The following is a 17,204-nucleotide window of genomic DNA, read 5'->3' as shown; positions in this document are numbered from 1 at the left end:
GAAAGAGAAAAAACACTTTATTTGTAAAGAGAAAATGGAACTTAGTACATATCCCAAAATACTTCTGGGAGGCCACTTCTCTGAGCCCCACCTTGAGTAGGCTAAAGGGTTACCTTTGGGACTAGAAATACAATTGAGGCACAAATCCACGCAGAGAATATGCATATTTTGTCTCCTTTCCCTCCAAAACAAGCTGCAAATACTTGTGTAAACATTTGCTGATTTGTAAAACATGTCTAGTACTGCAGACAAATGTGCTGGGAAGAAAGGAAATAAAGCCATGAAAACAGGACCAGGAGTGATGGCTCGCACCTGTAATCCCTACACTTTTGGAGGCTGAGGTGGGAGAATCACTTGAGGCCAAGGAGTTCAAGACCAGCCTGGGCAACATAGATCCCGTCTCTCCAAAAAATAATTTTAAAAAATTAGCCAGGCATGGCCAGGCACTGTGGCTCACATCTGTAATCCCAGCACTTTGGGAGGCCGAGGTGGGCAGATCACCTGAGGTCAGGAGTTCGAGACCTGCCTGGCTAATATAATGAAACCCCCGTCTCTACTAAAAATACAAAAATTAGCAGGGAGTGGTGTCAGGCGCCTGTAGTCCCAGCTACTCAGGAGGCTGAGGCAGGGAGAATTGCTTGAACCTGGGAGGCAGAGGTTACAGTGAGCATTGCACTCCAGCCTGGGTGACACGGCGAGATTCTGTCTCAAAAAAATAAACAAATAAATAAAAATTAGCCAGGCATGATGGTGCACACCTGTAGTTTTAACTACTTGAGAGGCTGAGGCAGGAGGATCACTGGAGCCCAGGAGGCTGAGCCTACAATGAGCTATGATCGTGCCACGGCCCAGACTAGGTAGCAAAGTGAGACCTTGTGTCTTAAAAAAAAAAAAAAGCCACTAAAATAGCAACAAGACAGTTTACTTGGCTTGGAGGTCAAGGTTGCATTTGATAAATTCCCACAGTGCTTTTGGTCAAGAAGACTGGGGTTTGGGAGTTTTTTTCTCTTCTTTCTTACCCATAAAGCCATCTGTCCATTCATTTTTTTTTCTTACCTATAGCAAAACTGAAAGAGTCATTAAACTCCAGTTTGACTTTAAATTTTATTCCCAAGTTCCTCTAAATAGCAGCAGCTCTTAAATCCCAGCTCCAGCTTAGTGCTTTGCTAGCAGTGACATGGTGGGGAAAAAAAAAAAAAAAAATCTAACTGGCAGAACCTTGGTTTCTCCATTTGTGAAATGAAGGTACTGGATAATCCTGGCTCTGCCAACTTCCTGGAGTTTTACCTGCTTCTTGCACTTGAAAATGGTCTCTGATATCTTCCCAGTTGGTCTGGAATGTCCTGGGTTTGAGGTTTGTTTTTTGTCATGTCCAGCATTTGTGGAAAAAGAAGATGTCCTAACTATCTTCAAAAGGCACAACATTAGGTTTTGTTTCTTTTTTTCTTTTTTTTTTTTTTTAGACAGAGTCTGTCACCCAGGCTGGAATGCCGTGGTGCAATCTTGGCTCACTGCAACCTCTGCCTCCTGGGTTTAAGTGATTCTCCTATTTCAGCCTCCTGAGTAGCTGGGACAACGGGTGTGCACCACACCCGGCTTTCTTTTTAGCAGAAACGGTTTTTCACCATGTTGCCCAGGATGGTCTCAAACTCCTGACTTCAGGTAATCCGTCCACCTCAGCCTCCTAAAGTGCTGGGATTACAGGTGTGAGGCACCGCGCCCTGCCCAAAGTAGGTTTTGAAGGTGGAATAAGTTCTTCTTCTAGCTCAGAAGGATCTCAACTTCTTGCAAGTCACTTTTTCACTCTTAAGGGCCCTTAAAGAAGTATTTGCTTAACTCTGTATCCAGGCCATCTCTGCCTCCGGAAGAGCAACAGACCAGCCAACTGACATTAAGGTCACGTGGGTGGGTGGGGAGTAGAACTGCAGGGGTGAAGGCTCCAGCCAATCCAGACAATGAATCGTTAATTGTTTGGAGAAACCAAAGCCTCAAAGGGTGACTGCATTGATTTGGGGTGGCCCTACATCCGTTCACACAATTGTTGAGTGCCTACTCTATGCCAAAGCACTGTATTTTTGAGCCCTGGGGGGCACAAAATTGAGATAGCTCCTGCCCTCAAGCTTAATAAAGTAGCTGTCAGTCAAGGGTTAGAGCAGGGGTTGGCAAACTACAGCCCAAGAGGGCAACTGTTTTTGTAAATAAAGTTTTATTGGAACACCAGCCACACTCATTCATGTTCATGTAGTGTCTGTGGCAGCTTTTACACTACAACAGCAGGGTTGAGCATTTGCAGCAGAGGCCATATGGCCTGCAGAGCCTAAAATCTTCACTTTTACCCCTTTACAAAAAAGTTTGCCAATCTCTGCTAAAGAAGAGATGACATACAACTAAGAAATTAAACGAGTGATCAGGGAACTCAAATTATTTACATAATACAATTTGAGAGGCTGGGGGGCTGGCTGAATTAAAAAAGCATGAATTACATGAAGCTTGATTACTGTGAAGAGATAAATCACCGTAAAGTTACTTCTTACATTTAACATATACAATTTAACTGTATGTACTGGTTTAAAACACACACACACACTCTCTCACACACACAAAATGTAACACAAGCCAACTACTGATCTGGTATAGATGACAAATGGTGATCAGTTCCAAGTTCTACAGGAAAATTGGCTATGATAAGTCCATATTAAAAAAGTCACTGTCATTTATGGGTCATCTAAGGGATTTTTTTCAAGGGTAATTTTACCTGCTTGGTTGTTCATTTAAGAGTATGCACTGAACTTTGGAACTAACGTGTGCATGAATTCATGCCTCCAAAGCAGTCAACACTAAAGTGTAGGCTGGGCACAGTGGCTCCCACCTAATCCCAGCACTTTGGGAAGCTGGGGCAGGAGGATCACTTGAGCCCAGGAGTTCAAGACCAGCCTGGGCAACACAGCAAGACCCGGTCTCTATTTTGAAAATATAAAATAATAAAAGAATCTCTCTGCTAACAACAACAAACCCCACTAAGGTGTTGAAGGACTCGTTTTAATGAACAGTAAAGAATGGTTTGTATGTTATACTCTGCTTTTTTATGTTTTGACTTTTAAACAAAGACAAAGAGGCTGCTTTAGCATTTAGGGTTGATCAAAGCAGTTTGTCCTTTTTTTTGGGTAGAGACAGGGTCTCACCATGTTTACCCAAGCTGGTCTTGAACTCCTGAGCTCAAGGGATCTTCCCACCTCCTTCCCACCTCATCCCCCTCAAAGTGCTGGAATTACAGGCGGGAGCCACTGCACTCAGCATCTTTGCTATTTGAAACACCAAATGAAATCATACTAATATGAGAAGTGAATTCCATTTAAAGGAAAAGCTCATTAAATAACGATCACCATTGTCTGGCCCTGGGGAGACTACTGAAATTAATGACTGTTTACAGTTCTTGCCCTCTTATCCTCAACAGCTTAGACAAAATCCCAATGGACTGCTGCTGAAAGCGTCCTGCTGCAAATTACAAGAAAATCAGACCAGCTTCAAGCGGAAAATGGCAAGGACCAGGGCTGGGGAGCAGATCTGATGTAAGAACATCCAGACTCGAAGAAAACATCCAGGAATACTGCACAAAAGACACTGCAGTCACGTTGTAGAAGCTGCCACGGAGATGCAGAGTGCGAGTCTGCTCGGAGGAAAGGGTCCGACATTCCAAGCCGCCGTCCTTATGTGTAAAAAGCTCTGAGGTTTACCCTCTTCCACACTAGCTGATGTATGAGTTAGAGGTAGTAAATGTGTGCATACAAAGTTCAAACCTGCTTTGTAAAGCCCACCGTAGAAAACATGCTTAAAAAACGGAATTCAGCTGTATGCCAGAAAATCAGTAGCATTATGGAAGGAAATCAAACTAAAAGTTTAGAAAACAGTAAATATGCAGGCCCTTCCCCATGGTACCAGGGAGCCTGGGTGTTGTGCAATTTTCACACCCACTGAAAAAATGCCCTGCATGCCTCTAAATGCTCTGAGAAAGCATGATTTGCACTGAGTCACGGCAATACATACCCCGTGACTCAGGAAAGCCAAGGTGAAGTGCTTCATTTCTCATCCCGATGCGCAAAACACAGGGCTCTGTGGGCCTGAGATTTCAGTCTACCCTGAAAAGACTAGTGAGCAGAACACTAATATTGTCCATTCAGGGCAAAAAGCACTTTCTTATATCTTGCGACAAAAAAAAAAAAGAAAGAAATAAAAATGAAAATGGAACCACAAAATGGGCAGGCATGGTGGTTCACACCTGTAATCCCAGCACTTTGGGAGGCTGAGGTGGGTGAACCACCTGAGGTCAGGAGTTTGAGACCAGCCTGGCCAACATGGTGAAACCCCTTCTCTACTAAAAAACTACAAAAAATTAGCTGGGCATGGTGGCAGGTGCCTGTAATCCCAGCTACTTGGGAGGCTGAGGCAGGAGAATCACTGGAACCTGGGAGGCGGAGGTTGCAGTGAGCTGAGATCGCGCCATTGCACTCCAGCTTGGGTGACAGAGGGAGCCTCCCTCTCAAAAAAAAAAAAAAAAAAAAAAAAGAACCCCATAACGGTATGTTGGTTCATTAGGCTGCCTTTTCAAGTCCCACTTCCCCAAAGTACTGCCCTGAGAGACAGCTAGAGAGTCTCTGCTGGTAGCAGCCAAGTAGCAAAGACATTTTCAAGAGTCAAAAAACGAAATACAAAATTTGATTTACAACACACTAAAAATGCTTCCCCTCCCCAAACTAAATAAGTGCTTTTCTTTTTTTTCTTTTTTCTTTTCCTCCTAGCCCTTTTGCTTGGGACTAGCCGGCAGTGATTCTCCTGGTTATTCCTCCATCTGGGCCCATGCCTCTTCGGCCTTTTGGTAGTACTGGTTGGCCAGCCGGCCCTTCATGGCTTCCATCGCTGCTTCTGCTGCCTGGGTATACAAGTCTCCTGAAACACAGCAAAGCGGGGGCACAAAGACGTGAACCACCTGTTGTTTTTGCCAGCCCAGTGTCCCCATCACCCTTCCCAGAAGAGCACCCTGAAGTGTCCATAGGAACTCAGATTACTCCTTGGGCATGCTCCCTCCAGGTTTTCTGGGTGGGGCTCTAAGGGTGGGCCCTGTGATCAAATCTGGCCAATCACGGCACTCCCCCCATCCCCCACCAAGCCATAGAGATTGGTCCAGACTTAGTCATGGCCAATCAAAGTAAGCCATCTAAACAATAACTACTGTTTGGGGTATGTGGATGACTCAATTTGAGCCAATGAGAATCAGGCTGAGAACTTTTGCAGAACTAATTGCGGATGTACAAAAGTGGAAGAAATAAAGACTATAAACAGCTTCATGTCAGCTAGGTCAGGTTTTACCACCCAGTGAATTTGTGCAATACATACAAATATACTTCAAGTTTTTGGAGCTTTTTGGATTTTGAAATTTCAAATACAAGATTACAGATTGGCAGGGTGTGGTGGCACATGCTTGCAATCCAACACTTTGGGAGACCGAGGCAGGTGGATCACCTGAGGTAAGGAGTTTGAGACCAGCCTGGCCAACATGGTGAAAACCCTTCTCTACTAAAATACAAAAAATTAGCTGGGCATGGTGGCAGGCGCCTGTAATCCCAGCTACTTGGGAAGCTGAGGCAGGAGAATTGCTTGAACTTGGGAGGTGGAGGTTGCAGTGAGCTGAGATCACACCATTGCACTCCAGCCTGGGCAACAAGAGTGAAACTCTGTCTCCAAAAAAAAAAAAGGGATTATAGATTTGCAGCTCTTTCTTTTCTTTCCCTCCCTCCCTCCCCCCACCTCTCTCTCTCTTTCAGATGGAGTCTCACTCTGTTGCCCAGGCACCACTCTGTTGCAGTGGCACCACTGCCTCTGGGGTTCAAGTAATTCTCCTGCCTCAGCCTCCTGAGTAGCTGAGATTACAGGCACCTGCCACCATGCCTGACTAATTTTTGCATATTTAGTAGATACGGGGTTTTACCATGTTGGCCAGGCTTGTCTCAAACTCCTGAACTCAAGTGATCTGCCTACCTTGGCCCTCCAAAGTGCTGGGATTACAGGCATGAGCCACTGTGCCCAGCCTAGATTTGCAATATTCTTTGTTAATTTTTTATTATGACTTAAAAACTTTTAAAACTTAGCCTCATCCTATACCTGTGAAATTAGGAACTTAGCCTGTTTATTATATGTTATACGCTGCATCTCTGCTAGGCTCCCCATCCACAAATTCCTATGTTGAACTCCTCACAATGTAACTGCACTGCATTTGGAGACATATGGTCTGTGTCTTAGTCCATTTTATGTTGCTGTGACAGAATTTCATAGACTAGATAATTTATAATGAAAAGTAATTTATTTGGCTCACAGTTCTAGAGCCTGGGAAGTCCAAGAGCATAGCAGCAGTATCTGGCAATGGCCATGGTGCTGCATCATTCCATGCCAGAAGGCGGAAGAGCAAAAGAGGTAGAGAGCAAGCAAGCTAGAGGGGGCCAATTTTGCTTTTATAACGAAGTCACTCTTGTGATGACTGACCCACTGGCATGATAACAACATGAATCACCTCTTAGCAGTCCCACTTCTTAACACCTTCACAATAGTGATTACATTTCAATATGAGTTTTGGAGGAGACATTCATACTCTAGCAGCCTATGAGGAGGTGATAAAGGCTAAATGAGGTCATAAGGGTGGGGCCCTAATCACACAGGGCCAGTGCCCTTTTAGGAAGCAGAAGAAACAGCAGAGCTCTCTAGCTCTCTCCCCACTTGCATCCAGGAGACAGGTTATGTGAGGATAGAGTGAGAGAGCTGTTGTCCACAAGCCAGAAACCAAACTGGCCAGCACCTTGATCTTGAAATTCCCAGCCTCCAGAAATGTGAGAAATGATTTTTTTTGTTTGTTTTTTGAGACAGGGTCTCACTCTGTTGACCAGGCTGAAGTGTGGTGATATGAACATGGCTCACTGTGTGTGCCACCACACCCAGTTAATTTAAAAAATTTTGTTTTTTGTAGAGATGAGGTCTCCCTATGTTGCCCAGGCTGGTCTTAAACTCCTAGACTCAAGTGATCCTCCGATCTTGGCCTCCTAGCTGGGATTACAGGCATGAGTCACTGTGCCCAAAAATTTTTATAGTTTAAACCACCCAGATTATAGGATTTTGTTTTGGCAGCTCAAGAAGACTAATACATTATATAACAGAAAAAAATACATATATAACTTGTCTATCAACTGATGAATGGATAAACAAAGGTTGTATATCCACCCAATAGAATATTATGTAATAAAAAGGAATGAAGTACTGATACATGCTTCAACACAGATGAATCTTGAAAACATTATGCTAAATGAAAGAAGTAGACACAAAAAGCCATAAATTGCATAATCCCAGTTATGTAAAATCTCCACAACAGGCAAATCTATAGGGACAAAAAGTTTGGTGGTTGCTAGGATTGGGGGAGGGCTGCTAACTGGTACGGGATTTCTTTTTCGGGGTGATGGGAATGTTCTGGAATTACATAGTGGTGATGATTGCACAACACTATGACTATACTAAAAACTACTGGGACCAGATGCAGTGGCTCACGTCTGTAATCCAAAGACTTTGGGAAGCCAAGGCAGGAGGATTGCTTGAGGCTAGAAGTTCAAGACCAGCCCGGGCAACATAGCAAGACTCTGTCACTACAAAAAACTTAAAAATTAGCTGGGCATGATGGCAAGTGCCTGTAGTCCCAGCTGCTTGGGAGGCCGAGGCAGGAGGATTGCTTGAGCACAGGAGTTCCAGGCTGCAGTGAGCTATGACTGTGCCACTGCACTCCAGCCTGAATGACACAGCAAGAATCTATCTCAAAGAAAAAAGAAAAAGAAGAAAAGGAAAGGGGCATGGTGGCTTACACCAATAATCCCAGCACTTTGGGAGACTGAGGCAGGTGGATCACCTGAGGTTAGGAGTTCAAGACCAGCCTGGCCAACATGGTTAAACTCTATCTCTACTAAAAACAGAAAAATTAGCCGGAAGTGTGCCTGTAGTCCCAACTACTCGGGAGGCTGAGGCAGGAGAATTGTTTGAACCTGGGAGGCAGAGGTTGCAGTGAGCCGAGATGGCCCACTGCACTCCAGCCTGGGCCACAAGAGTGAAACTCTGGGCCAGGCATGGTGGCTTACGCCTGTAATCCAGGACTTTGGTAGGCTAAGGTGGGCACATCACTTGAGGTCAGGAGTTTAAGACCAGCCTGGCCAACATGGCGAAACCCCGTCTCTACTCAAAATACAAAAATTAGCTGGGTGTGGTGGCATGCACGGGTGATCCCAGCTACTCAGGAAGCTGAGGCAGGAGAAACGCTGGAACCCAGGAGGTGGAGGCTGCAGTGAGCAGAGATTGTGCCATTGCATTCCAGCCTAGGTGACAGAGTGAGACTCTGTCTCAAAAAAAAAAAAAAAAAAAGAGTGAAACTAAAGGAACCCCCATGCCACTAAACTATATACTTTTAAGATGGTGAATTTTGTTATGAAAATCTCAACTCAATTTTTAAAATTGCAAAAAACCCCCCCAAAGGCCTACTATATAACCACTAAAATGACAGTGTTCATCTTCATACTAGCTCCATAAAGTCCCCTCCCTGGAGGAGGAGATTCAGCCTGTCGTCTTGTCATAACTCCCAGTGGAATGGAAATTATGTCCCTCCCTGCCCAGCCCTGTCACACCCCAGGGGCAGGTCTGCTGGGCCCTACCTGATCTCTGCGGGTTCTTCTTCAGCCCGTAGCCTCCCATGAACAGCATCTCAGCCTCCCTGGCCAGCAGCGTGTACCGGGGCTCGTCTTGCATTCCATCGTACTCACCGCCCTCATCACAGTCCGTCATTTCCAACGCAGTGTTGTACCAGTGCAGGGCCTCCAGCCAGTCTTGGCACCTTGCCAGGAGATACAGAGGGAAAGAAAGGGGAGGTTACCATGGCAACGGGATGGAGGGAGGAGGGCCTTCCAGCAGGAAGGGCAAGTCAGAGATCCCAGCAGGGCCACCATCTATGGTTCATGACCTATTTTGCCCAAGGCCAATACATCTATGAGGCACCTTCATATTGTAATATTCATTCATTCATTCATTCATTTTTGAGATGCAGTCTTGCTCTGTTGCCCAGGCTGGAGTGTAGTAGTGCAATCTTGGTCTCTCAAGTTCAAATGATTCTCCTGCCTCAGCCTCCCGAGTAGCTGGGACTACAGGTGCATGCCATCACGCCTGGCTAGCTTTTTGTATTTTTAGTAAAGACGGGGTTTCACCATGTTGGCCAGGCTGGTCTTGAACTCCTAACCTCAAGTCATCTGCCTGCCTCAGCCTCCCAAAATGCTGGGATTACAGGTGCAAACCACTGTGCTTGGCCAATATTAAGAGAGCAGTTGACCAGCCTGGGCAACATATAGAGACCCTGTCTCTACAAAAAATTTAAACAGTGACTATAGTCAAAAATAATGTAATTGTAGATTTAAAAAGAACTAAGTATAATTGGATTGTTTATAACACAATGAATAAATGCTTAACGTGATGGATACCCCATTTACCCTGATGCTATTACTACCCACTCCATGACCATATCAAAACTCATGTAACCCATATGTACACTTACTATATACCCTCAAAAATTTAAAAAATACAAAAAAGAAAAAAATTAGCTGAGTGTGGTGATGCATGCTTGTAGTCCCAGCTACTTGGGAGGCTAAGGTGGGAGGATAGCTTGAGCCCAGGAGTTAGAGGCTACAGTGAGCTATGATCATGCCACTCCACTCCAGGTTGGGCAATAGAGTATGACCCGGTGTTTTAAAAAAAAAAACAGTCAAGTTGCTTTCCTTAATAAAATCAGTATATTACAACAATTTTCCAATAGATAAAAGTGAAGGGAAGCTTAGCTGGGACACCCCCTTGAGGAAGGAGCCCATTTTTTTGGTTGGAAAGAGGCAGCCATGAGCTAGCATTAGCAATATCTGAGTGTCCAAGCTAAGCTGCCCTCTGACTTGTAGAAGTAGACTGGGGGTAGGGTCTTCTGCAGAGGCCTCCAGAGCGATCTGCACTAATGGCGATCATTTGGCCCCACTGTATGCTCTGCTGTGCCAGCCAGCTGTGATTTGCCTCCAGCATAATGCCGAGTTCACCCCAGAATAGCTGCGTCTCCTCTTCCAGCTCTGCCCCTCAACCCTCAACTCTTCCTACTGCAGCTCGTGTGGGGCCAAACCAGCCAGGGCACACACAGGTTCCAGCCAAACCCACGCACCACAGAATACACAGCAAACAGGGCAGAGGGGCCTTTTTCTGTGGGTGTAATCCATGGGAGTAACTATTTATAGTGTATCAGGAAAGAGCAAATACAGTGACACAGATAAGAGGGGCTGTGGGTCTCACGAAACATTCTAGGAGCAAAAGGTCTGATGACTTGCTGTCCCTGCCTTGCTGCCACGGTGCTCTCTGAGGCCCTGTCTGACAGGCTCTGCCTTCCAGGACTGCCTCCTATTCATCTCCCTTTGCACCAGGCTTGCTGGGCTGCTGTCCATTCCCCAAACACGCCCACTCCTGCCTGCTCTGTGGCCTTTGCACCTGCTGTTCCCTCGCCTCGGAAGATTCTTCCTCCAACTCTTTCTGCACCTGGCTCCTTGCTCTGGTTGGAACATGTGTCCCCTCCAAAACACATGTTGAAATTTGCTTGCCATTGTGACGGTATTAGGAGGTGGGACCTTTGAGAGGTAATTGGGCTTTGACAGTTCTCCCCTCATGAATGGATTTCTGCCATTATGAGGGGTGGATGTGTTATAAAAGGGTGAGTTTGGCCCCCTTGCTTTCTCTCTTTTTTTTTTTTGAAACGGAGTTTCACTCTTGTTACCCAGGCTGGAGTGCAATGGCGCGATCTCGGCTCACCGCAACCTCCGCCTCCTGGGTTCAGGCAATTCTCCTGCCTCAACCTCCTCAGTAGCTGGGATTACAGGCACGCGCCACCATGCCCAGCTAATGTTTTGTATTTTCAGTAGAGATGGGGTTTCACCATGTTGACCAGGATGGTCTCAACCTCTTGACCGCGTGATCCACCCGCTTCGGCCTCCCAAAGTGCTGGGATTACAGGCGTGAGCCACCGCGCCCGGCAGGTGCTCTCTCTTTTTTCTTTTTCTTTTTTTGAGATATAGTTTCACTCTGTTGCCCAGGCATGGGTGCAGTGGCACAATCATAGCTCACTGCAGCCTCAAAGTCCTGGGCTCAAGGAATCCTCCCATTTTAACCTCCTGAACAGCTGGGATGACAGGGGCATGTCACCATGCCCGGCTAATTAAAAAAAAAAATTTTTTTTTTATAGAGACACAGTATTACTAGGTTGCCCAAGTTGGTTTTGAACTCCTAGACTCAAGTGATTTTCCTGCCTCAGACTTCAAAAGTGCTGGGATTACAGGCATAGCTACTGCACTTAGCCTGCACTCCCTTCTCTTTCCTTCCCTTCTGTCACGTGATGACACGGCAAGAAGGCCCTTGCCAGATGCTGGCAGATTGATATTAGACTTCCCAGCCTCCAGAACTAAGAACCAACAAATTTACGTTCATGATAAATTCCTCAGCCTCAGGTATTTTGTTACCAGCACAGAACAGACCAAGATACTCACCACCCCTTCAGTCTCAGCTCACCTATCACCTCTTTGGAGATTCTGTCCCCAAGCACTGTTTCTTACAACAACTACTAAAATCTTTAATTCTCCTTATTCACTTGTTTAGCATGGTGTCCCCTGACTAGAACATAGGCCCTATGAAGGCAGGAGCCCCTTGTCTGTTTTGCTGTATTTGTTTGCTGGTCTGGCAAACAGCACAGGCTCAATAAATGTCCAGTGAATGAAGAAATGTAAACAAGTGGCTGGCTGGGATGGTGCTCAGGAGATTACCTTGACTTTATCTTATTAAAAAATGGCCAGGTACAGTAGGTACAGTGGCTCATGCCTGTGATCCCAGCACTTTGGGAGGCCTAGTTGGGAGGATCTCTTGAGCTCAGGAGTTTGAAACCAACCTGGGCAACATGGTGAAACCCTAGTTCTACAAAAAATACAAGTTCATTGGGTACGATGGTGCATGCCTGTGGTCCCAGCTACTCCAGCGGCTGAGGCAGGAAGATCGCTTAAGCCTGAGAAGTTGAGACTGCAGTGAGCTATGATTATACCACTGCACTCTAGCCTGGGTGACAAAGCAAGACCGTGTCTCAACTAAATAAATAGATAAATAAATAAAAGTTAAATTTAAAAAATGGACCATTTGAAAATTACTGGTGACATGCTCAACAAACTTGTTTTTTTTGTTTGTTTGCTTGTTTTTTGAGACGGAGTTTTGCTCTTGTTGCCCAGGCTGGAGTGCAATGGTGCGATCTCAGCTCACTGCAACCTCTGCCTCTTGGGTTTAAGTAATTCTCCTTCTTCAACCTCCTAAGTAGCTGAGATCATAGGTGCCTGTCACCACACCTGGCTGATTTTGTATTTTTAGTAGAGACAGGGTTTCAGAATGTTGGTCAGGCTGGTCTTGAACTCCTGACCTCAGGTGATCCACCCACTTTGGCCTCCCTCCCAAAGTGCTGGGATTACAGGCGTGAGCCACTGCGCCAGGCCCAAACTTGGGTTTTAACACTGACCAGAACACACTAGACTAGATTATTTCTCTCCTTTCTGCTCTGAACCTCCCTGGTCTTAAAGGTCAAAGCAAAATTGACCTGAAAAAGTTAAATGTGAAAGATCTAATCACTGAGCCTTGTCCACCCCAGCCTGATGCTATCCCATTGGCAAGGGCACCCATCCTGCCCTGGCATTTCTAGTTCCGCCTAGAAATGGATGGTAACTTCTGGTGCCTGTATCCCTTAAATGCAACTTTGGGCCTACGCAGAGCACTGCCTTACCCAGAGGTAGCCCTTAATCAATGTTCTTTGCATGGGAGGGGTTGGAACTGCTTTGAATAACGAAGAAAATAAGGAAATGACTAGCGCAGTAGCAATAAATATTTTTGGTAGATTTTACTAAATAAATATTAAAAACCAATGTGTCCCCAAACCCAGCAAATACTGGTCATTGTGCGGCATCTGTGCCCTCCTTCTATCTATGGTAGACATATCTGAAAAAAGTCTTTTGAAGAGAATCGTGGCCAGGTGCAGTGGCTCACACTTGTAGTACCAGCACTTTGGGAGGCTGAGGTAGGAGGACTGCTTGAGGCCAGGAGTTTGAGACCAGCCTGGGCATCATAGCAAACCTTTGTCTCTACAAAAAAATTATGAAATTTAGCCGAGTATAGTGGCACATGCCTATGGTCCCAGCTACTCAAGAGGCTGAAGCAGGAGGATCACTTGAGCCCAGGTCAAAGCTACAGTTAGCTATGATTACATCACTGTACTCCAGCCTGGGTGACAGAGAGACCCTGTCACGCAAAAATAAATACATGGATAAAAAATAGGCCAGGCACTGTGACTCACATCTGTAATCGCAGCACTTTGGGCGGCCGAGGCGGGTGGGATCAACTGAGGTCAGGAGCTCGAGGCCAGCCTGGCCAACATGGTGAAACCCTGTCTCTATTAAAAATACAAAAATTAGCCAGGTGTGGTGGTGCACATCTGCAGTCCCAGCTACTGGGGAGACTGTGGCAGAAGAATCATTTGAAGCCGGGAGGCAGAGACTGCAGTGAGCTGAGATTGTGCCACTGCAATCCGGCCTAGGAGACAGAGCAAGGCTCTGTCTCAAAAATAAAATAAAACGGCCAGGCGTGGTGGCTCACACCTGTAATCTCAGCACTTTGGGAGGCTCAGGCAGGTAGATTGCCTGAGGTCAGGAGTTCAAGACCAGCCTGGCCAACATGGTGAAATCCTATCTCTATTTAAAAAATAAAAATTAGCTGGGTGCAGTGGCGGGCACCTGTAATCCCACTTACTTGGGAGGCTGAGGCAGGAGAATCACTTGAACCCAGGAGGTGGAGGTTGCAGTGAGCCAAGATTGAACCACTGCACTCAAGCCTGCACGACAGAGTGAGACTCCATTTAAATAATAATAGTAATAATAATATTATTATTAAATAAAAAAATAAAGAGAAAAGTATACCAAAGGGTTAACAGTCTTAATATGTAAAGAATTTTTACAAATCAATAAAATCCTATCACGTCAAATAGACGTAAAAGGTAGACAAAGGCCAGGAAGAGAAAGCGCAGATGCAAATACTCAGTGCCCAGCTCTAGGCCCTGCCCCACGCATGATGCACTTCCCCACTGCACTCAATGGGCACCATATGTATACACTGACATTTGACCTAATACAATCATGTCAGTCTTTTTGTTTACCTCTCCTCCATGCCAGTAGACAGTACATCGGAGGAGGGGTGAGAAGACATAAGCTGGCTCTGCCATTTGCTCCATAAGCAAGCCCCTTCACATCTCAGAACTAGTTTAGTCACCCATAAAATGGAGCCAAAATACCTGCCCTAGTCAGGCATGGTGACTCACACCTGTAATCCCATTGGGAGGCTGAGGAGGGAAGGTTGCTCAATGAGCCCAGGAGATCCAGTCTGGACAATATAGTGAGACCCTCATTCTCTACAAAAAAAATCAAAAATTTAGCTGGATGTGATGGTACATGCCTATAGTCCCAGCTGCTCAGGAGGCTGAGGCGGGATGACTGCTTGAGCTCAGGAGGTAGAGGCTGCAGTGAGCTATGATCGTGCCACTGTCCTCCAGCCTGGGTGACAGCGCGAGGCCCTGTTTCTTTTTTTCTTTTTTTTTTTTTTGAGACCAAGTTTCATTCTTGTTGCCCAGGCTGGAATGCAGTAGCTCGATTTCAGTTCACTGCAACCTCCGCTTCCTGGGTTCAAGCAATCCTCCTGCCTCAGCCTCCCAAGTAGCTGGGAGTACAAGTGCCCACCACCACACCCAGCTAATTTTGGTATTTTTAGTAAAGACGGGGTTTTACCATGTTGGCCAGGCTTTGGTAAGATCCTGTTTCTAAAATAGTAAGTAGGAAAAGTCAATTAAAATCACCCATAATCCTTACAACTAGGGACACCCATTCTGACCTGGATGCTGCATATTCTTTCAGATTTTTTTCTCAGGCAGATCATTACCTATATTGGCTACAGTGGCTGCCCCATATCACATGCCTTTTTTTTTTTTTTGAGATGGAGTCTCACTCTTTCATTCAGGCTGGAGTATGGTAGCACAATTTCAGCTAATTGTAACATTTGCTTCCTTGGTACAAGTGATTCTCTTGCCTCAGCCTCCCAAGTACCTGGGCAGCTGGTCTTATAGGCACCCACCATCACACCTGGCTAATTTTTTTTTTTTTTTTTGAGATGGAGTCTTGCTCTGTGGCCCAGGCTGGAGCGCAGTAGCATGATCTCGACTCACTGCAACCTCCGCCTCCTGGGTTCAAGTGATTCTCCTGCTTCGGCCTCCTGAGTAGCTGGGATTACAGGCATACACCACCACACCCGGCTAAGTTTTTTTTGTAGTTTTAGTAGAGACGGGGTTTCACCATGTTGGCCAGGTTGGTCTCGAACTCCTGACCTCATGATCCACCCACCTAAGCCTCCCAAAGTGCTGAGATTACAGGTGTGAACCACCGTGCCCCATCCTAGTTTTTGTATTTTTAGTAGAGATGGAGTTTCACCATGTTGGCCAGGCAGGTCTCAAACTCTTGACTTCAAGTGATCTGCCCGCCTTGGACTCCCAAAGTGCTGGGATTACAGGCGTCAGCCACCACACCCGGCCATACCGCGAGCTTTATGTGCCGGCCACTGTGTGGGTTATAAGCATCATCTCATTTACCCTTCATGGGACAACCCCAGGCAATAAGTGCTATAATTATTCCCAGTTTACAACATGAAGAAACTGAGGCCAGGGAGGTAAAATAACTTGCCCGTGGTTGCTGGACTGGTCATGGGGGAACCAAGACTGGAACCCAGGTCTGTGTTGATACTGAGGGCAAGCGCCCACCTGCAACCCAGGTTCCCACCAGCTCCTCCTGGGGGACAGCTGCAGTACCTGTCCGGGCTGAGGTTCTGGCCAGTGTCAAAAGCTCGTGCCACTAGGATCATGGACTGCCTGTCGCCGGCTTCAGCAGCTTTCAGTAAGTAATCAAATCCTTTGGTTTTGTTCTCTTCCGTCTCCTGTTGATACAAACCAAAGAAGGGGAAAGAAAAGTGAATGAGGCTGGCACTCAAAGGCTGCCAAGATCTTGCTACTCAATCTTCACCCTGTTGCTTGAGAGCTCTGGGCTGGGAGGCTATAGAAGGAAGGAAGGAGGAGGGACTTGACTCCGGAGGCTTGGCTCAGACACTGGAACAAATCAAGGACGAGCTAACACAGGGATGGGGGTGGGGAAACAGCTTTTCATAAGACACGCCCACCAATGCGCCAGGTCAGTTTCCCATTGTCTTGTCCGGGTAACACTTGAGAGTTACTGCCCGATTCCACGGCTATGGCCCCACAACCTAGAAGTTACCCTTTCCCTAGAAATTTCTGCATAAACCGCCTCTTAATATGCATGCAATTAAGAGTAGGCATAAATCTGACTGCAGAACTGCCCTGAGCTGCTAATCTCAGCACAGTGCCTGTGGGGCAGCCTGACTCCACAGAAGCAGTCATGGAGCTGTACCACTGCCTAAGCTACAACACTGCCATTTCAGTAAAGCTGTTCTCGTCTACCTTTGGCTCACCCTTGAATTCTTTCCGGGGTGAAGCAAAAAACCATCTTGGGCTAAGCTCCAATTTGGGGACTGCCTGCCCTGCATCAGAAGTCGACATCAGGGCCGGGTTGGGTGGACTGGCCAGACTACACTCCAGCCTGGGTGACAGACTCCGTCTCAAAAAAAAAAAAAAAAAATTACACATCAGTAGTTTTTAGTAAATTCACAGAACTATACAACCATCACCAGTCAATTTTAGAATACTTTCACCAATCCAAAAAGAAATCCCATACCGCAGGATTTGGCGGCTCACACCTGTAATCCCAAATCCCAGCACTTTGGGAGGCTGAGGTGGGTAGATCACCTGAGGTCAGGAGTTCGAGACCAGCCTGGTCAACATGGTGAAACCCTGCCTCTACTAAAAATACAAAAATCAGCCGGACATGGTGGGGCACATCTGTAATCCCAGATACTCGGGAGGCTGAGGCAGGAGAATTGCTTGAACCTGGGAGGCAGAGGTTGCAGTGAGCTGAGATCATGCCACT

The 17,204-nt window shown here is 46.2% G+C and overlaps 1 protein-coding gene across 2 annotated transcripts in view; it reads right to left on the bottom strand.

Annotated features, from left to right (window-relative positions):
• Positions 1–2,187: 2,187 nt before the first annotated feature.
• EEF2K (eukaryotic elongation factor 2 kinase) overlaps positions 2,188–17,204 on the bottom strand; it is an 86,163-nt gene continuing 71,146 nt past the window's right edge. For both annotated transcript variants that reach the window (XM_017534368.2, XM_017534370.2), the window contains 3 exons: positions 16,016–16,140; positions 8,730–8,908; positions 2,188–4,944 (listed from right to left, as the gene is read on the bottom strand). In XM_017534368.2, coding sequence (XP_017389857.1) covers positions 4,835–4,944; positions 8,730–8,908; positions 16,016–16,140 — 414 coding nt within the window. In that variant the 3' untranslated portion in view covers positions 2,188–4,834. The remainder of the gene's footprint in view (positions 4,945–8,729; positions 8,909–16,015; positions 16,141–17,204) is intronic.

This window comes from Cebus imitator, unplaced genomic scaffold (assembly GCF_001604975.1).
Source record: "Cebus imitator isolate Cc_AM_T3 unplaced genomic scaffold, Cebus_imitator-1.0 Scaffold85, whole genome shotgun sequence".
Lineage (NCBI taxonomy): Eukaryota > Metazoa > Chordata > Mammalia > Primates > Cebidae > Cebus > Cebus imitator.
The sequence above is the reverse complement of the archived record's forward strand: the minus strand, read 5'-3'. Positions and strand labels throughout refer to the sequence as shown.